The sequence below is a fragment of the Populus euphratica genome, unplaced genomic scaffold (assembly GCF_000495115.2).
Source record: "Populus euphratica unplaced genomic scaffold, PopEup_1.0 scaffold43.1, whole genome shotgun sequence".
NCBI lineage: Eukaryota > Viridiplantae > Streptophyta > Magnoliopsida > Malpighiales > Salicaceae > Populus > Populus euphratica.
Window position 1 is genome coordinate 1,435,359 of NW_011499889.1, and position 21,821 is coordinate 1,457,179.

Genomic DNA, 21,821 nt, shown 5'->3' on the forward strand with positions numbered 1-21,821 from the left:
CTATTTATGTTACTATTTGATATTATTCATGTTTTTTTCTACTTTTTATTCACGCGAGTAAAATATTGATTTAAATTTTTTTTTGAAAAATACCAAAAATATCTTAACCGTTAGATCTAATAGTGTTTAAATCTGGGACTTTGATTTAATAGGATATAATAGGGCTTACCATAGTGGAATAAAATCCAAATCCATCTCAACCCTTAAAATAATCCGCCCTTCGATCCTGTTGTGCCACGTCATCAGGTGTACCAAACACTCGGTACACCGCGCCATATCGGAACAAATCTCAACTCATCCGGACTGTCCGATCAACTTACAGATCAAGCGAATCACAACCGCAAGATCAGTTCATCCGCGATCCAACGGTTCACAGTCTTCAGAGGCACCGGTGCACTATGCTCGCATTCATACCGTAGCAACATCTCAGAGCCTCTCTCTCCTCTCGCCGACGATTCTCTCTCTCATCCAATCTTTCATTTTCGGCAGTTTTAAGCCGTCAAATCACCACATAAAGGTGAATCACCCCCTCTGAAGCAGAATCCCGACAGATTTACGCGTTGTCGTCGCCTCATCTGGCTGAAAAAAGGCCGCGACTGTCATCGACCACCCGAAGCTTCAAACCGACGATTCTCCCTCATCAACCATCAACGGAAGTCGAAACCATTGTCATCAGAATCCTCTCCCTCAGATCTACCAGAATCAACCATCTGTTGGCCGGAATCTCACCGGGAAATTTCACAGCCTCCAACAGTAACCCACGTGAGGCACACGCGTTGCCAGTGGCATTTTCATAAATTTCCAAGAAATCCAAGGGTATTTCAGTTTTTTACCTATATAGTGGCACTCAGGAAATTTTTTATGGTATTTTTTATATTTGTATATATAAATATTTGTAAAAAATTTTGCATGTAAAAAAAACCAAAAATAAATATAAAAGAAATAACAACGCGGATCCAACACTCATTTTATCATGTCATCGCTCGTGGGTTCAAAACCTGATTCTAAAGTATAGATATAATCATTTCTCAACGATATCAAAATAATTTTTTTTTTTGTAAAATAAATATTATTTGTTGACACGTCTCTTTTATTTACAGAAAAGGACCGATGTCAAAAGGTAAAATACCAAATATGGATTATGTCCATTATTATTTCTTTTGGTAAATCAGACGTAACTCTCCTTTTTAGGGACAAACGTCGATATTTTAGACAAAGTCTCCTAGTTTTAGGGGTTGATGTCATTTTTAACGTGTTTTCTATTTTAGGGATCGACGTTAACCATCTTAAAATTTTTTCAAATAAGCTCAAAATATAATAGCATTTGAATCAAATAAAAAACATACAAGTAAGGGTAACCTTTCTCTAAAAAGATGTTTTAAGGGTAGTGTCTATCTTTCCTTAATCATAACTAACTCGGTACATGAATCTCTGGGACAGTGTCTAATTTTGGATTTCTAGTTCCCTCAAATTACTAGACGACGACTCCAATAAAAATCTTTATTTTCCCCATCAAAATAAAATATTATTTTTTTGTTAAATAAACCAAAAAAAAATGAAACCATTACCCGACATCATATAGCGACACAATCATCAGATAAATATATCAAACATGATTTCAGCTTGGTATTCAAGTCATTTGTGACTCGATATGATTGCTCGGTGGTGAGATGTCCAGTAGATTCAGTTTCTTTTTTACTCATTTGCCACTGGAGCTGGAATGGTAGCAGTGTGGATAAATCTTCTAATGTTCAGGCTGTCGTTCACATCTGCTGACAAGCATACAACATAATATTTTTTCTCCCGACAATGAGTGATTTATGAAGCATGTGGCCACTATCATTTTGCTGTTGGTTTGCGGCAGTTTGTGGAGCTAGAGCTAAGCATAAATTATGGAGATGATTTAGTTATCCAAAGTGATTTTGCTGGAAATAGTAGCAGTAAGATGAGCAGGGCCTTAATCAATCACAAATAGCGAGGAAAACAACTTATACATGTTCTTGCTTTTCAAATTGCACAAGCCTTTTCCTCCTGAAAGTTGAAGCCTTCTAGCTGTATATCCGATTCTAATAATACCTTTTGCTTAATTTGAAGTTGTAAAAAAATAAAACACTGAAACATGTGCTAGCAAGTTGATTGTTTTTAACTTCACATTTTTGTTGTCACAAGTTTTTATGACAAATGATTTTTGAATTACGACTTAATTTTATTTTTATTTTTTGGATAACGACTTCTTTGCTTTGTTGTGAGATTGAAAGATAAGTTGTGGACAAAAAAAAGAAGAAGAAAAAGAAAATTGAAAGATTTTTTAGCAAGTTGATTACTTGATTGAAATTGTTGCTCAGACTTGAGAGTTGATGAATTATGTAATCCATTAGTGATTAGGAAACCATAGTTTGAACATGGAATTAAACGTTTTTTAAAAGCATGTTTAGATAAAAATAAAAAAATAAAACTGATGTTAAACAGGGTGTCAATTCAAGCTCGCACTGGAGATGATGAGCTCCCTTTTGCAATGACGCTTCTCTCTAGTTTCATTGAGCATCGATATTGGCTATTGATCTGCACCTGGAAAATACAGTATAATCAATGTCGAAAGTGATCCAGACTGACTTATCTCCTAACCTTGCATTTCGGGCTTGAAATTTGTGGAGAGATAGAATTAATGATGAATGCAAAGAGCAGCTGCTTCGGGTGGTTGTCTGTCTTCTTCTGCTTTTACAGCATGTCGAGTTTTTTAGTCTTCTCTGCTGAAAATTCAAAGTCTTCTGTTCTTGTGCAAAAATAGACTTTTATGACATGGGGGGGTGGTGGGAAATTTCCAAGTCTTGTGCACAAGTCTTTGATCCCCGAAGACACTCTCAGCTGTCACTTATCTTAATCAGGTCCCAGGAGTAGATGACGTGTGATGTAATGTTCTCCATTGGCGTAGACTCAGACTGTTGCAAGTCAGGACGAGGTTTCCAATCCTGAGTGGGTGTTAAAAGCAAGAAAACTTGCCCGATGACTGCTACCTCTAGTCTAGTATATATCCGCTGCTTCATTCCACCAGATGTTCAGACCAGCCTTACCATCCTCATTGTCCAAGAAATATCGGATGATGAACTCTAATTCCTCTCCAAGCACATGGTGTTATCTATCATGGCTTCACGTCGGAATGTTCTTGGTCCTTTCGACCACCTCTTATACCCCCATGGTCTCTTGCTCCAAAATTGACATCCCTAATTACAACAAACACTGTGCCTCTATTGTCCCTGAATCAACTCCCAATGATGTTCCCGAATTCACCACCATCCCTTTTGCTGCAGAGCAAGGTGGGTACTTTCTTGGTGGGGAAGACATATTGAATCATCCAAACTCATCTCGTGACCATTATCCATCGAGTAACAGGAGAGAGCTATTCATTCATACCCACAGTGTCTATAGTACTGATGTTGATGATGTCTTTAAGGTTGAGGCGAGTTTGATACTGAAAACCTCGGATATGGAGTATTACATGTACGACGACAGATCTCCGAGGGGTCCTTTGAGTTTTGAAGTAGAAGGGTTCTGGTCAGTATCTACTGGCAAGCTTTGCATGGTGGGCTCTGGTTCTACTTACTCCGAAGAGGGTAAACATCTTGTTCTTGCCGCTCTACTTAAGCTTGATGAAGTTAGAAAATCGAACACCGTCAGTAGTTTGGTGAGGGGAATATTGGAAAGCTCGAGTACTGCTGGTGATTCAGGATATTTTAAGCCAATCTCCTTGTTGATGTTCCCTCAAAATAATTACGAGTTCACTGAGGTTGGAAAAGCACTTGATCATGTCTGTACTGGGGGGATTGATGTTCCAAAGAGTTTGTCACTAGGCTTAAAGCTGAGTACACCTATTTGCAATGCATTCTCTCGTTGGGATACTTTTTTTAAACTGGAGTATTCAAGTGGTTGCAAGTCCACAAGTAGTTGCAATCTTTTTGGTGAGGGTGTTGGGTATTTACCCCAAATCATGTCCTTGAAATTAATTCAATGTTCAGAAGATAAACGAAGTTTGAGATTCCTGATAGAATTCCACAACAGTAGCTATGTTGGTTATGACCACCCCTTCACTCCAAACACAACATTGGTTGCGGAAGGATCATGGGATGTGAATAAGAATCAGCTATGTGTTGTTGGCTGTCGAATCTTGAATTCAGCCAGCTCGTTGAATAAATCTCATATTGAGGATTGTTCAGTGAGGTTGAGTTTCAGATTCCCCGCCGTTTGGTCAATCAGAAATACCAGTGGTATGATGGGGCATATTTGGAGTAACAAAAGTGAGAATGATCCGGGTTACTTCAATACGATCATGTTTCGAAGTTATAAAAATTTTGTAGCTGGGATCCCCGGGTCGAAGTACGAGTATACTGTTGTTGATAAAGCAAGAAAGTCATGCTCAGAGAAGCAGCCTAGAAAGAACAAAGGAAAGCGTCATCCAGATGCAAATTCGAACGACATGGGGTTCGATATGGTGGTCAGGAACTCCAAGAGAAGAAGAATAGGATGGGGCTACTCTCAGCCCATCGCTGTGGGTGATCAAATTTCTCGACATAACAGCTATGTGATTTCATCAAGCTTGAGGGGTGCTTACTCTCCGGTTAAAGGAAAAACCAACCACAGCATCCCACTGAACATGAGCTACAGCATGAGCTTCCAGCTGAATGAGTCTACTCATGTTCAAGTCTTCTCTGAAGGAATTTATGATGCTGAAACAGGAAAACTTTGTATGGTGGGCTGCAGATATCTTGACTCAAACAGTCGGACATCAGACAATGATTCATTGGACTGTAAGATTCTTATAAATGTCCAGTTCCCTCCAGTAGATTCAAATGATTATATCCAGGGAAACATTGAAAGCACAGGGAAAAAATCTGATCCCCTATACTTCGAGCCTCTTTCTTTTTCTGCAGTTTCATTTTACCGTCAGCATTCGAGGGAGTCAATATGGAGGATGGATCTGGAAATCATCATGTCTTTGATCTCTAATACTCTCGTTTGTGTCTTTGTGGGATACCAGATCTTGTATGTGAAAAAGCATCCCGCTGTTTTCCCTTTCATCTCACTTATCATGCTTCTCGTCCTTACTCTCGGGCGCATGATCCCTCTAATGCTGAATTTTGAAGCTTTGTTTGTGCCAAAGGAAAGTCGCACAACATTCCTTCTAAGGAGTGGTGGATGGGTGGAAGTAAATGAGGTAATTGTAAGGGTAATCACGATGGTAGCTTTCCTGCTGCAATTCCGACTTCTGCAGCTTGCATGGTCTGCACGATTCGCTGATGGGAAACAAAAGGCGTTCTTGGCTGCTGAGAAGAGGACACTCTATTTGTGTTTGCCACTATATATATCTGGAGGTTTAATTGCTGTGTATGTGAATTGGAGGAACAACAAGGTTGGTGAGGGAATGGAGTACACTTACAGCAGCACTTATCAGCGTTCCCTTTGGGTGGATTTAAGATCTTATGGTGGTTTGGTACTCGATGGTTTTCTCTTCCCTCAAATCCTCCTCAACATTTTCCACAACTCCACAGAAAATGCCCTCTCTCGTTTCTTCTACATGGGAACCACATTTGTGCGCTTGCTCCCACATGCATACGATCTATACAGGGCTAACTACTATGTTGAAGATTTTGATGGTTCATACATGTATGCCAACCCAGGTGGAGATTATTATTCCACTGCCTGGGATGTCATTATTCCTCTAGTGGGCCTTCTTTTTCCTGCTATCGTCTACCTGCAGCAGCGCTTCGGTGGTCGTTGTTTCATGCCAAAAAGATTCAAGGAGGTAGAAGGATATGAGAAAGTACCAGTGGCTAGTGATGCATAAATTGTGGTTCGAACTTTCGCGATCATGTGATTTTTATCACCACACTCTCCCCCTCTCCTCGCCGTTTGTGATGGGGCTAAAATATTAGGACCCCTGCTATTATAAAATGACTAATAAATCTTCTTGTGTGATTTTACATGTAATTTGTATGCTGCGCGCAGCACAGTGTTTCTGCCTTTGTATATATACATCTGTGGAAGCGAAAAAGTTTCTGTTGTGAATGCTGCCGATTTCAAATCCTGACTTTATATCTCTTGCTTGCAAAGACTTCCCTGGATGATCATATCTACATTCGCAATTACAAGTAGATAGGAAGACAATATATATGCTCTAGCAATTCAAAATGCACCGGCTTTTTACTCAAGTTGAAGCCTTGTCGCTCCCTGTTTCCAGTAAATGAAGGTACGTTTTAACAGCTTAAACTCCATTAAACATGAGTCTGTGCTCAGATTTGTGGTGAAATACCGAGAAGCATCATACGATTCCGGCCATTTTCATCATTTTCCTTGAACTTAAAAGATAGATGTCAAGTGTTCACTCCGTTGGTAGAAAGTCAAAATGAGCTTCTGTTTTCTCATCGTTTTCAGAGTCCAACAAATAAAAGATCGTAGTCACTCAGTAGGGCTGTCCATGATTTAGTTCGGTTTGGCTTCAGAAAACAACCAAACCGAGTTCTACTAATTTTGAAAAACATAAACCAGTCCAAACTAAAATTTGGTTCAAACCAAACCAGTTTGGCTTAATTCAGTTAAGTCCGGGATTTTTTGTATAAAATCAGGAAACTTAATTCCCTTCTCATGCGCGTCTTGCACACATGAGAAGGAAACTCAGGATTAAAAAAACCTATGGGCCGCGCCATGTAAACATCAATATCAAGAAAACCATTAAGCAGTAGTTGCTAGATCACTGAAAGTCTCATCAAAGTCAAAATGGATTTTTTTTTTTTTATTACACCTTTTGGCTACCAAACAAGCCTTAGAATGCTAAAAAGATTCATTAGCTTTCTGTTTAATATTGAACACCCACTCGCAGCAAACAATATTCATTGACTGATCAAAACAAACCAAAGATCACGTATTATTATGAGCCAATACATCGATTTCTGCATTCATCACCAAATTCCACGATAATACAAAAAAGGAGGTGATGGTTCCGAGATGATATAGTAATCGCGGTAATGATGGAAAAAAATATGGTATAAAGATGATGATGACAACAAAGGAGGTGATATAGTGAGATGGAGATAAGTTTTGAAATTGTCAACTCATATTGTAAAACAATTATTATTTATAAAATATTTTATAAAATTTCATCAGTTGGAAATATCTTTTAGTAAATAAATTAAGTTTGAAGAGTAATTATAAAATATATTTTTTAATCAATATAAAATATTTTTTACAGCAACAAATATAAAAATATATTTTTAAAAAACAAATGTGGGAAAATCTACAGAGTATTTTTCATGAAAATATTTTTTTTTTTTGTAAAAAGACCTAGCATAGTAAAGTGATTGTCTGTTCCAGACAACACGTTATTCGTGCACCCTGCAACGGGCCGCAAGACCTCCATGGTCAACTCCATTGGTCTTGCTATACCAAACCTTGACGACATATCACTCGCAGAGAGTAAACTTGGATTTGCTTGGAAAGTTCCTAGTCTTTGCTCTTTTGCTGAAAATGAAATCTCCGACATTTTATTTTTCTATATACACAGGAGTAGCTAGCTTGCTAGATGTTTTTGTATTCAAGTTAAAATTAGGAATTTCAGAATTTTCTCTATTTCTCTGGTTGTTTTTTTAATTCTTATTCTTATTTAAAATAAGACTTTTAATTTAATAAGGATTTCACCATGTGGGATATTTTTCTCGTATTTAAATATCCTTTTAGGCTATTTTAAGAAGAGAATTTATAAAAAGAAAAATAATAAACTATCAAAGTTTCTTCTGTGGTTAAAGGCAACAATCTTATGCTCGAGAATCTTAGCTTTTCTCTATATATAACGTTTAGGATGAGAAGACTTTAGGGATTGAAAAATATTATCCATGTCAATTGGTGTCAAAATAAATTAGTATATATGATGACCGGAGGTATGGCCAACAACTTCTCATTCCACAATTTAAAAGTGGGGACCACTTAATTTAGGGCAAAGAATTAGTTATCTATACTAGGTTAAGTAAAGTGTTCATTAGCAAAAAATACAAATGCTTGAAACATTTAAATAGTAGGTGTAGATAAGAGTGGTGACAAGGAGAAGAATGTGCTCAACCACCACTTACCTTGGAGTGAAGAAAACCACTTATCTTGGAGTGAAGAAAACCCTAGTTTTATTTCTAAAAACTCATATAAACATCATATTTGTATGAAAAATAATATTTATAAAAGATGGAGCGTTAAAGACCTAATTCATAATCATTCTATTCGTAGATATATTTCTTATTATAATGAGATTTCTTTTTTGATAGGGATTTTTAAAAAAAAACCTTTATTAGATTGTTTTTGGAGTTGAAAAATTATTTTTATTTGAACAAGATTCTTTATTATCAAAAAGTAAAAAATTTGTGATTATCAAAAAGTAAAATCAGAGGTTTGTTAACCACATGCCCCATCACATCATGAAGAGGCGATGTTTGGTTACCGGACGATCCTGCACTTACCACTCAAGGATGCAAAGGTCACCCATGTGATGATATATATTTTTTTAATAATATTTATATATTTTAAAATTATAAAATAAATCCTCATGAACAAGATTATAATAAAAAACTTCATAATAAAAAGACAAAAACATCTATGGATGTAAATTTAAATTTTATTTTTATATTTTAAGAGTAATTAAGCGATTCATTGAGCTTAAAAATTGAAAGGATGAAAAAATCTCTTTAAGAAGGTTTAATATTTTTTTTTGTTTTTAAGAATAATTAAGTTATTTCATTCTTTTTAAAGGTAATGGATACTTATAGTTTTTTTTTTAAAAAAAATTAATTACTTGACACGTAAGCAATTTATAGGTGTCAGTCGTTCAGATTCCTAGCAAGCAAGAGAGACTGGAATCTTTCAAGTGTTAATATCTAGCCATTGAAGTTAAAAATACTACTTAAACAAAGAAAAACACTTGCTATTGGTTTGAGTTTTTCTATGTCAAAGAGCAAGACATTTGGATTTAATCTTTGGAGTTAGAGAGCAGCAATGATAAAATCATGGATTTTGCTTGGGAGCCTACCGGGCAAGAGATTTGCGGGTCAGGGTGCGGTGTTTGATGATAGCAGCAAACACGTCCGTCCATCCCTGAATCCTGACCATTCCAAAACGCACATTCACAGCATTTCTTTGCACGGAGCACGAATATTGCCAGTTTCAATTAGATGACATTCCGCTTTGAAATATGCAAATACATGAGAATCCAATCAATGGAGACAGCACAATCAATTCCCTCTTCCACAAGCAGGATGATTTCAGAAAAGGGTCACAAAAAACTGGCTTCTCATGAAAAAATTTAAATATTGTGCTAACACAGTAAAGGCACTCATCATGTACAGAAAATATCATTCAATTAGAACACCGTGTTTGCTAAACAGTAACGTATAACAAGGTGAGTCTCGCTGTGACAAGAAAGAAATGTCCTGGAAAGCACTAGAATCAACACTTTTTTACACATGAATCAAGTGGCCGTATCTTAGAGCATGCTGTAATCAGCTTCATCACTCGTGCCTATGTAACACATTATGGCAATCACAAAAACAAGGAATGATGAAAGCTCCATTGCTAGAGCTCCCCAGCCAATAACACCAGCATGCTTTAAGACAACTGGTATTGCAATGCTTCCAATTACTGATGCTCCGGTCAGGAACTTCGTTGCGTTGACCCAACTGTTTCATCAGTAATCATGATGCGTGGCATTAATAACTGCTTTAGCACTCATTTTTAAGCCGACAAAAAGTCAAATCCTGACCTGGAATCATTTAAATGTTAAAGAGTCTTACCCACTATCAGATTCTGTAAGAAGCGAGGAGCTATCGGAGCCCACAAAGAACAGCAAGGGCATTGGAAGAGGCACATACATTATTACTGTAAGAGAAAATGAGTTGTCATCATCATGGCTAATTTCAATTTTAGATACTATTAATGACAAATAAAGGCCACTCTCATTTCCTCAAGCATCAAATTTATCTGCATGCAAAATTATTGAGGAATACAAAGCACCATCTATTGGAAATGGAAAAAAACCTAACAAATTCAATTAAAGAGGCAGAACCAAAAGAGTCTTGCATGTTCAGTAGTCAAAATCACATGATAATTATATGTACAAATTCAAACCAATCGACACCACACGCCACAATCCAGCAATAAAGAAGTATGCCAAATCTTATTCCTAGATAGTAATATGAAGTATGACTTTCCCGAGACTAGTGTATGAACCTACCCGAGCAAAATTTAAAACGAAATAAAAATCATGCAAGCAAGCACTAAAGTGTGTGCGCGCTCTTGTCAGTTCCATGTGCATATAATTTAAGGAGGATAAATGAGGTCATATAACAGGGTGCTGATATTCGTTCTCAAGCAAGAAAGTAATGTTAAGCAAGGTACAAGAAAATAGCATACTTTGCTTTCATTTACAAGGAAAGCAACAAATGACAAGTAGATAGAATCACCAGAACCTCTAACATGCATAAATATCAACTTTAGTTCTGGAATAGAAGTTTAGAACTAATATAAGAGCGCAGAAAAAGGTATCCAGCATTACAGATCACTTGGAGCAAAATGAACTTGTGCTAATAGTGTCCGGCAGGGTTATGTCTCCAGGAATGTAGTAGATGATAATGGTCAGAATTGCTAAAGTGTCAGCACGCCAATTTGCCAATTGTGAAGAGTTGTGAGTCTTTGGAAAGGGTTTTGATGAGCAAGGGATTTGTAACAAAGGCATGGCACAATAGGGATAGGTTCAGTTAGCTGGTTGACACAACTAGAAATTGTAAGGAAAAATCTCATGATAATAGAGTGGATGCTTAAGCAAATTCAGATTTAGACAACTAGTCCATCCAGAATCATAACTTCAGCTGATACAAATTCTTGCACAACATGCATGATAGAGGGCATGCAATTTATCAGAGGCCATATTTTCAATCACAACTTATCTCCTTACACGTGAGTAGAATACTTTAGAACCAAAGAAGAAGCTTTAGACTATCTTTTAGGATTCCAGCGCATGAGTACAATATGAAAATGATAGTGTGAGTGGAAATAAAGGGATTCCTGTAAATATGAACCTTGCATTTTCGGGAACATGGTATATATTTCTAACTTTCAACAACTAGATTATGCAGACATGAACCCATGACACCAAAAAAAAAAAGTTGGGTAAGAAATCAAAATCGAAAGTTACAAAATGCGAACAAGACAGTCATAATCATCAACAAAAATAACAAAATACAATCATCTTAGACAGAAACTCGCAGTCACTTAGTCTTACCGGTTAGCATCGGCCACCAATTATTGTACAAGGCACATGCCTGCAACACCAAACATGACAAGCAAGAAAATTACGATTGACTTGGCCACAAAAATACTCATTAAACAGTAACAAAATTTAAAGGAGATTATAAAAAAAAAGAGCACAAACCAAAATTTGCAACACAATTCCTCCAGAAACCAAAATGGCCAGGAAAGCAAGCTTGCCAGTATGCAAACAGGCACGCATATAGCCCGGTAAGTCCGCCATGGTCTCACCTAATCATCCGTGGAAACAAAGCCTGTTGAAACTTCATTCGTGCAAAAATAGGAAAAAACCCATCAATAATTCAAGCTTAAAACAGTACAAAAACTTGTTATTTAAACGATTTAAATTACAATCTATCACAAACAAAGAGAGGAAAGGAGAGAAAGAGAGGATAATTTAAAATTAGAGAGGGATCAGGGAGAGAAACTAGATTTAAACTAAAATTAAAATTAAGAAGAGAGATTTACGTACTGTTTACCGGGGTTCTAAAATTATTCTCCGACAGACGAAGCAGTAACAGCTTACAAGGAATCGAAACGACACCCTATGGCCTCACCTTTTTGGGTGTGTATGGGTTACAGCCTTGCAGGTACTGAATTTATTATTGTTGTTGCTGTTAATGTTATTGTTATAAATATTATTGAGAAATGATACTGCTAGTTAAAAACTAATTAGATTATTTGTATGATTGTTTGTTGGTGTGGTAGTTTACTGCATGATTGTTGCCTTACCTGCGGGTCTCATCAAATTTTTATTTAATATTAAAAAAATATTTAAGCTATTATATTAAATAAAAAAATTAAAAAAAAACTAATATAAATAATTTCAAAAAAATATAATTTAAATCATGAATCTTGATAATTTTATATAAAAAATAAAAAAAATTATAAAATTAAATTTTTAATTAATTAAATGTTAAATAATAAAATAAAAAAAATATCTTGGAAATAACTTTAAATAAATTATAAAAATCTAAGTTACGAATCTATTAGTGATTTTTTATATATATTTTTTAATTTGATGCTCTTACAACAAAAGATGAAATAAGAATTACTTTATGATTCGAGGTCAACAGCCTAACCCGGAATTCGAGGAAAGCGCCTTGATGTCAAAGAGAGTAAATGCAAAATGTGAACCTTTGGCGGTGGCCTCTCGATTACGAGATCATCTGCTCTCATCCGGAACGACCCTGTTTTATGAAAAAGGTATTAATCTCTGAATCTGATCATGTCTATGATTGTGGATCTTTTCCTATGGATTGATATTGCAAGCAAAACAGTATTCGCTCATGAGTTGACCTCGTTTAGTTGGTTGGTCTAGTGATTGGTTTCCTCTATCCTCGTCTTAGTGAGAGCATTTGGAAGCATTTGTTTCGTAAATTCACCAATTTCTTTCCTGCACTCGAACATTTAGAGACCAATCCCTTCTATTGAATTTCATAGCATTTTTCATTTGTATTGGAGCTCTACTATTCAGTGGTTTCTTTACCTGATAAAAATGCAAGCATTTAATGATCTTAATTTTATAGTGATGATTAATTCAAATCACATAGGTTGAGGAGAAGATCGGCATCCCAAGCTAGTAAAGGATAAATCAAAAGTGCAGTGGGAAGGGGCAAGGTACAAAAGCTGTGTTATTTCCTTTCTCATGCAAACTGCGTCCTCATTGCCCTGTTTTCATTGCTACCAACAATGGGGGTATGCAGAGTACAATTCCAAACAAAATATCTTTAGAGAAAACGGGCTTTTGGGTAACAAAAGACCCTGTGAATGTAAATTAGGACAGATAAATTATAAGAGGATTCCCTGATGCGAGCAAACTCAAGTTACCAAAACTCTGCATTGTGGAACTAATGGCATGATTTACATTAAAATCAATCCAGTTGACCTTGTCATGTTTACATAGCAGTGGCCAAAAAAACATGGGTTACGAAATTAATGAAGGGATCTTTAAATTATTTCTGAAGTGGCACCTTACCAGAACTTGCAGCTGTGTAGTTTGCAGAGTATCTAGCTTTCTGCATCAGCATGCCATGTGTTTTCTCTTTGTTCCGTAGTTGAATGTTCGTTGAGCTAAGGGAGAATGAGGGAAAAAAGGCTAGAGTCAAGCAGATTAAAGTCCAATGATGGCATAAGAGAAAATTTTATAAAGAACGCCATGAGTTGAAGCCTGGTGAGCTCGTAATTTGATGATCTTTGTTTCACAATAGCACTTCATCCTTTGACTTACTGAACTTGGCCTGTTCCCTTTCTCAAGTTGCACCTTTCTGGGATTTCATTTCAAAACACTTCTGAGCTGGGCTGCCGTGTCCTCACTTATGAGCCAAAAACGATCAAATCCTGGCTAACATTTGGGAAGTTCTCCTAGCTCGGGCGTTGAATCAAACTTGTATAAGATGTTTGAGGGATGGAAACACTATAAGAATATTGTCATTACCAACAGCAAGATCAGTTGCAAATGAGCTTCAATGTTTTCTTTTGATTGTTGTTCGGTAACATTTTTTTTTTCAATTTTAGTTTGATTCCAAACCTTTTCAGGTGAAGATTTTCAGGGCGTCCCCGCTACTGACTGCCCTTGAAATTTTCATTTCATAACAGGTTAGTAACCAAATTTTATGTCGGTAAGTTCGTTGCAAATAACACTCATTCTGGTAGTGAAAGTTAGTGTAGGGGATGTTGTTTTTTGATGGAAGAAAACACGATAGAAGAAGGTAAAGCTTTTGTGAGTTCTGGAGAACCTCTTCGAGTTCCATGGATGAGTCAGGCTTTGGAGATTGGGGGGTGTCCTAGCCATACAATTTCTTCTGTCTCTTGATTGTTGCTAATTGTCGGAAACTTAAAACTTCTGTATTGGCATGGGAATTTTCGTTTATAATCTGAAATGTAGCTAGTGCTGTTGGCTTTTTTGCCTTCAGAAATGTAACTTCATTTCCAGAGCTTTTGCAATTGATCCACTCGCAAGAGATTTCGTGTTTTGATCTTTCTCATGAGAGAAGTGGCAGTGCAAGTTACGGCTTCCAATTAGAGTTGGATATATGACTTTTTTAAGTTCTAATAATTGGACTGCATTTCTATGTACACGGAAGCTAAAGATAGTAAAAGTAAAAGTAAAAGAACACAAGATATTTTAAATAGATAAAAGGAGTTGTTTTAAATTCACAAATTTATTCTTTCTAAAAATAATAATAATAAAGTTTGCATCAATTAGGAAATAAAAACAAAAATTCAAAATTATAAAAATAAGAAATATAAAATCCAAAATAACAAGAAATTCAAAAATAAAAAGAATAATAAAAAACCAAAAACTATTAAAAAAAACCCCAGCAAGATTTTTAAAATTTAAAGATTTAATAGTTCACGTGATAACACAGTAACTATGTTATGTAGTGGCTAGTGATTATTATAAGAAAACTAACTTCTAAAATTAATATAAAAATTTAAATATAATTTAACAATTAAATTAAAAATTATGATTTTTTTAAATTGTTATTTTAATATGGTATGACCAAGTCTTTTTTTAATCTTGATCTTTTTCATTCATTTATAAATATATTTATTAGCTTATTCATATAATTTATTCAAGATAAATCTTTATATAATTATAACAAACCCACACCTAACAGGAAAAAATGCATCATGGAACCATCCCGAAAGCAAGAAAAAAAATGGAACATTAATGGCAGCAATTCAATTCAATATGTGATTTTCTGCAAGGATGCTGGCAGCGAGTTGGGCTCCTGATGGATGCAAGTTACTGTAGATGGAGTGGGCAACTGCGTCTCTCAAAAAGACTGGAAAGAGGACCCAAGACTGGATTGCTTACCAACCAAACGCAAAGTGGAGATACCTGCACCATGGAAATAAGTTAAGTTGCCCTTTACATCATGGAATAATGAGAGTCTAAAGCTTTAAATGTATGGAACTGTGGATATGACTTGGAAAATTGATGGAATAGATCCACGAAACCAAGACAACCGTCCAAACCAGTGGGACCACGGCAGGAATTGTAGAAAATAACAGCAGAAAGAAACACCCGTATATGGCAATCCTTATCATCCATAAATATGCCATATGAAAATAATGATAAGAACAACCACAATATAGGGGGGGCTAAGTGTCTCAAGGCCAAAGAAATTGAACTGTTGATTATTTTTAGAAGAAGAAAAAAATCTGGTTTCTAACGATTGGAACATGCGATTGCGAACACAATAATGTGGTCTGAAATTGCTCGGTAACGGAAGTTCCAGAAATCGGATGATCCTGCTAGAACCAGTGTGGTTTTTTTAATAATACAAAATGTTAAGGTTATACATATCATAACTAATCTCTAAATTTATTAAATATTTTATAAATTTAGTAAATAAATAAAACACTATGAAAATAATAAATATAAAAAATTCAAATTCAACTATTAAAACAGGAAATTCTCCACCAAAAATATTAGACAAACTCAAGTGCGTGTCGTTGTATTTCAATTGATGGCATGGTTGAGCTACTAATTATTATTTAAAAAAAAAAAACTTCTAGTTTCTAACTATTAGAACATGCGATGGGGAAGACAATATTGTGGTGTAAAATTGTTTGGTAACAAAAGTTCCAGAAATTGGATGATCCTAGTAAAACCAGTGTGGTCTTTTTAATATTTTGAAATATTTAGACTAGTTTATACACATTATAAGTAATTTTTGAATTCATTAAATATCTTGTAAATCTAAATAAATAAATAAGACAGTACAAGGCTAATATATATATATATCAAACTTAAATATTAAAATAAGAAATTCCCCATCAAAAATACTAGAACACTAATGTGCGTGTCGTTGTATTTTCAATTGATGGCATGGTTGAACTACTGATTAAGGCCAGCAGGATTGCCTCTCTTCTTTTCTACCTGATTTTGACAATTAATGCATTCAAACCTGACCATTGACTGAGAAAAAAACCTACGCGGTGTGGCAAAAGTACTGTGACCGTCGACTAGAACACTGAATTTACACCTTTGCATTTGACCAAAAAAAATAATAATAATAAAAAAACACTTCAACCATGTCATTAGATTCTCTGTGGCTTTGTTCCTCTAGAGTTAGAGCATGTAAGCTGGTTATTGATGAATTGTCGCTGGCAGCGTTTTCTTTTGCTGCCCTTTTTTCTCTCCTTCTTTGAAATTCGTGGGGACCATTTAAAATTCTAGAGAAGTCCTCTTAATTGCTAGTATTTGAATATCAATCTTTATTTGTTTAATTTGTAATTTTTATCCATGGTTCTTTGGTAAGGTTTTTAGTTTTCAATTTCATTATTTAATCTAAGTTTATCAAATTTTTTTCTTGCCCCTTTCAATTGTTTTCAATTTTATCCTTTGTAAAATAAGTTATTTTTTTATTTTTTTAATTTAGTCCTTATTTTTTTGGTGGCTTCTTCTTTTAATTCTTTTGTGAAATTGATTTATTTTTTCAATTTAACCCTTTAATACAAAATTATTCATTTTTTTTTCAAATTTGATTTTTATTTTTTAAATTTCTATTTTTTCTTTTGAATTTGTTTGTATAATTGTTTTTTTTTCAATTTTATTATTATATTTGATTTATTAAAAATTAAAATTTTTAATTTTTATAGGTTTGATGCTTCTGATAAAATAGTTGGATCATTGATTTTATGAGCTAACACAAGTCGATATTTTTATTTTTTATTTTTTAACACAAGTTGATATTTTTTAATCTAAGTTTTAGGATTTTATTACTTAACATTGATATTTTTTACCAAATAAATTACATGGTTTTTTTGTTTTTTTAATCAAGTTATTTTAATTTTATAATTTAACCTACGTGTTTAGTGGAATAACTCAAGTGGACCATTTTTCTTGGCTTTTAATTACTTTTTCTTCTTTTGAATCCTTTTGTGTGGCTGAAATTTTTTTTTTTTAATATCAACTTTTAATATTTGATTTATTAAGAACTGAGCTTCGTAGTTTTTTTATATTTGATGTTTCTAGTTAAATAGCTCGAGTCATGAGTTTTATAAACTAAAAATTGATTTTTAAAAAAGTTTAATTTTGTGATTTTCTTTGTTTTCCATTCTACTAAGTTATCTCGATCTTATAATAGACTTGTAAGTTTGATATGTTAATCTAGACATACTTGAATTTTCACCAAATAACTTGGGTTACATGTTTAATAGGTTAACATCATATTTTTAGGTTTTTATTTTATTTTATCATTCAATATTGGTTTTTTTAAATATTATTTTTTAAAAAAAAACATGATTATATCAATTAAACATTATTTTTTATAATAAAAAATTATTTGTTTAACTACAAATGAAATGTACATTTCTCTGTCTATGCCTTTCTCCTTCTCGTTTCCCCTTTCCATCTCTGTACAAATGGACTTTTTCTATAATTCTACAACAAAACAGAAGGTTTGCTACAAATCAGTAGCGAGGGAGCACATGAGATCAGAGTGGGGCGGTGCTATCGGGGTCACCCATTATGTTTTTTTTTCAAAGAAAGAAGGGAGGCGTCTATGAAATCTTGTGCTGCTTTATTAATTAATGTATGCCATCCAAACACTGCCTTAGATCCTTAACAATGTATTCTGTCGGTAGGCAATCCTGAGATCTCCCTCGTAGGCTTCGAGATCGGACTTTATTCGACGAATAATGCCAGATTAATGCTCGATTTCATACCTTCCATTTTTTAACTTCAACAAGGAATATTATTCTGCTTGCAAGAGCACCATAGGTTATCCTGTTCCTTGTTTTGTGGTCCCTGCAGGGGTACAAAATAAAATCTAAAAACAAAAAAAACGTTTCGTTTTGAGAAAACTATATTTGTACGATATTGTGATTTGCGGGCCGTTGGAGGCTTGCGATGCCACCGTAGCTTATAGGTAAATCCTTAAATACTTGATTCCAGTGGCAAGTATATTTATTTACATAATATTATTTAGAATTCAGTATTTAAAATAAAAAGATGTAAAATTAAATTTTTTTGAAATTATAAATTTCCTTTTAAAATCCAATAAAAAAATGGCTAATGTGATATTAATAAAAGATAATTTTAGAGGTATTTTTATTCTAGCACATGAGTGAAATCATTATTAATTAAAATAGTGATTTTACTATTTTATTCTTTCACTTAAAAAGTTTTATTTGGATAAATAAAAGTATTTTAATCTTTTTATAAGACTCAATAGTTATTATCATAATGATTGGAACCTAACAAATCTTTTTCTATTTTACTTCCATTAAAACAAGAAAACAAGAGTCAAGGGAATCTTTTTTAATTTTTCCATAATGGTTTTTATATAATTATCATGCCTGGTGGGAGACATTTTGTTATTTAACTAGGTCTTTAAAAAAACATTTTGTTATTTAACTAGGTATTGAAAAAAAACATGATAAAATGATAAAAAATACTCCTAGAAACCAAAAAAAAATAAATTGACCTCAAGAAGCTTTTTCATCTTTTTATCAATATTTTTTTATGTTATTATGTGGTAAAACAAGGGGCAATTAAGTCTTTAAACAAATGAAGAAAAAAAAAACTATTAATACTTGCATAGCACGTATCAGTATATTGAAAATGCTCATACCATTCAGGTAATGCTCATGGAACCTCTAAGTATCCAAAAATACTATTTCACCATGTTATTGAAGCATCTCGATATCCTTTACTTGTTTTTAATTTTATTTCTTAATATTAATTTATCAAATATTATATTTTTTAATTTGATTTTCAATCTTTTTAATTTTTAATTTCATCCTTCAATTTAAATTTATGGTATTATGTTTTTCAATTTGATCCTCATTATTTTGATTTATATTTTTTTGTATCCTTTGAGTTAACTATTCTTTTCAACTTTTTGTTGTAATCAAAACATGATTTTTAGTTTTTTATATTAATTTTGATCCTTCTTCTCTTGAATTTTTTTGGTCATTTTACTAAATTAATTTTTCTTTTCAATTGCATCTTTCAAACAAATATAAAATTCATTTTGTTTTTCAATTTTGATCCTTGTTCTTTTAAATGATATTTTTTTAATCCTTTTGATACTTGAAATTCTTTTTTGAATTTTATTTTTTAATATTTAATTAATTTAGAATTGAACTTTATGGTTTTTATAGATTAGGTGCTTTAGGTTGAATGACCCAAGTCATGAGTCTAAAAAGTAAACACAAGTATTTTTTTATCGGGTTATTTCAATTTTATGATAGCAGCTGTGTATTTGGCGGGATATTCTATGTTGGCTCAGCTCTAATTATCGAGGGTTATAAGTTTGTTATGCTTACTTAGATTGATTAAGACCATTTTTTTATGTTTTTCTTACCCTATTTTTTTTTTCCATGTGTTAATGATTTGTGAATTGAGATACATGATTTGTTTCCTTTTAAAAAAAATATTTCCCCCCGAGTTATCCTAGACACTTTCTTTTAAAATTTGATCCATTTACTATTGTTTTCCTTTTTTGCTTCTAATTAAAATAATCTAACTTATTTAACCCGCTCGAATCTATAACTTGAATCGTATATTTAAAAAAAAAACATGTTTGAGATAATTGAACATTATTTTTCAAGAGAAAAAAATAGTTCAGCTTTACGTTGAAGCACGAACATCAAGACTACTTTAAACACTAATTTAATAATATTTTACCTTTAAAAAAGCAATAATCAAAGTGTGGAATCATTCATTACTCCTTTTTCTATTTACTTTTTACCTTTTGGGGTAGTTATTCTAGCAATCAAGCCATATTTAACACTGAATTAAACTTCATTAAGGAGCATGTCTAATTTTCAACTAGTAAACAAAAGGCATAATGAGTGATATGGAATTCAAATAGATTTTTCTTATTCTATCCATGAATTGATCACATTTCTTGGTGATATTTTTATAAATGAGCACTTCCATGCAATGGGAAAAAAACATAAAGAAATCTCAATTTAGTTTTCAAAATATCATTCCCGCTAGTCTTATCAACTTTGTCTTAAACTAATGATAATAATGTCTTTTCACCCATGCATTGTTATTGCTACTCATAGATTCTAATTTGTATATAACTTGAATATGATGCTAGGAGGTATTAAAATACCCTCAAACCTATCTTAAAGCATGGTTTTAATGCCAAATTATATTAAATATTTCACCACTTTATTAGTAAAATTTAGTGTTATAGATTCCATTAGGGTGGATTAAGGTTTATTTAAACCTTTTAGATTAAGATATTTAATGAGTAAGCGTAAATTATTTACATAATCGATGAATCTTTTAAATTATTAATTTGACACTAACAATAGATGAATTGAAAGAATGATATTATTTAAGTCTATTATTTTTGAGATAGGATTTATAAAATAAAAAGGTTTGAAACATTAATAGTTATTGAAATAACTAAATTTAAATTTCACCACTTTAACCACTTGGATGTCTCTTGCAGTAATGTGTTGCTAACCTTTCATTTTTAATAGTTATTGAAATTTAATTGGATTTTAAGAGATTTAAACATATATTTTAAACTAAACTTTTATATGCAACTTCATTTGCTTCTGTTTCTAAAAAATAAAAGTTCAATTTCATTATCAATTTGTTTTTTTCCTCCACTCCAATCTAAGTCTATAATCATCATTATCATTGTTGAAGCTCTCTTGTATCTACAATATCCAATAATTAGTTATATACAACTTTCTTCTCATTGTTTCATGCAACAGTTAAGTTTCTCAATATTTTATATAGAAATTTTTAAATTTTATGATCTTATAAGTAAAAAAGTATAGAATTCAAACCGGATATTAGAAATATAAGTAGGAAAATATGATGCGTATATGATTGCTCAATTTTAATCATGTTTAATAATGATGATGATCTTATTTACATGGCCCTATTATTTCTAACATCTGTAATTATTTGCACCTTGCTAGATAATTGGTTTGTGTTTCAATACGAGTTGGGTAAAAAAAAATTAACATAAAAAATGTCCTAATTGCAATTTTTTTTTTATTATGAACTCAAATTTTGATGCATGCATTTAATAAAATATATTGAGAATTATATACATTCATAAATATTTAAAACAAATTTTAATGTTAATTAAAAACTAAGTCATTAAGCATAATGTCATTTATGCTTAATATTTTGATACTTAATGTCATTTATTTATTAAAATAAAAAAATTCAAAATATAAAAAAAGATTTAAAATAAGGATAAAACATGTATCTCTCTAACTAAAACTTCTTTGTTTGCCTCACTAACATGCAAATTTTTTTTTTGAGTTTTTTTTATCAAAATATTTATTTTGTAGATAACATTTTATCAATTTTTTTCAAAAACAAGTTTAAATTATATATATAACAATAACATCATGATAATTAAAAAACATAACAACAACAACAACACAGCATTCATGCTTTACTGTTATGAGCTTTTTAGTAATATCATTAAATTTGTCGTAGCAAATCACCCTTGAAACCTCTTGAAACCTCTTCACCTGACCTTTTACCT

At 32.9% G+C, this 21,821-nt stretch overlaps 2 protein-coding genes and 1 long non-coding RNA gene across 4 annotated transcripts; 2 read left to right on the top strand and 1 right to left on the bottom strand.

The window, feature by feature from the left end:
• The first annotated feature begins 2,937 nt into the window (after positions 1 to 2,937).
• LOC105130979 (uncharacterized) lies at positions 2,938 to 6,060 on the top strand. The gene has a single exon (XM_011033726.1). The coding sequence runs from the start codon at positions 3,053 to 3,055 to the stop codon at positions 5,837 to 5,839; it is 2,787 nt and encodes a 928-aa protein (XP_011032028.1). The 5' UTR covers positions 2,938 to 3,052; the 3' UTR covers positions 5,840 to 6,060.
• Positions 6,061 to 9,327: 3,267 nt separating this feature from the next.
• LOC105130980 (vacuolar protein sorting-associated protein 55 homolog) lies at positions 9,328 to 11,959 on the bottom strand. 2 transcript variants are annotated; one of them, XM_011033728.1, is made up of 5 exons: positions 11,811 to 11,959; positions 11,456 to 11,594; positions 11,306 to 11,345; positions 9,819 to 9,903; positions 9,328 to 9,704 (listed from the first exon to the last, which is right to left on the bottom strand). In XM_011033728.1, exons 2-5 carry the CDS (start codon positions 11,552 to 11,554, stop codon positions 9,512 to 9,514), a joined length of 417 nt encoding a protein of 138 aa, XP_011032030.1. In that variant the 5' UTR covers positions 11,555 to 11,594; positions 11,811 to 11,959; the 3' UTR covers positions 9,328 to 9,511. The 2 variants fall into 2 exon arrangements, with proteins under 2 accessions (XP_011032030.1, XP_011032029.1); XM_011033727.1 differs by having other exon boundaries at positions 11,804 to 11,957.
• A 408-nt stretch (positions 11,960 to 12,367) lies between these two features.
• On the top strand, positions 12,368 to 13,813 carry LOC105130981 (uncharacterized). The gene is made up of 2 exons (XR_843342.1): positions 12,368 to 12,537; positions 12,885 to 13,813. It is a non-coding gene; the product is annotated as an uncharacterized LOC105130981 (long non-coding RNA).
• Positions 13,814 to 21,821: the final 8,008 nt, after the last annotated feature.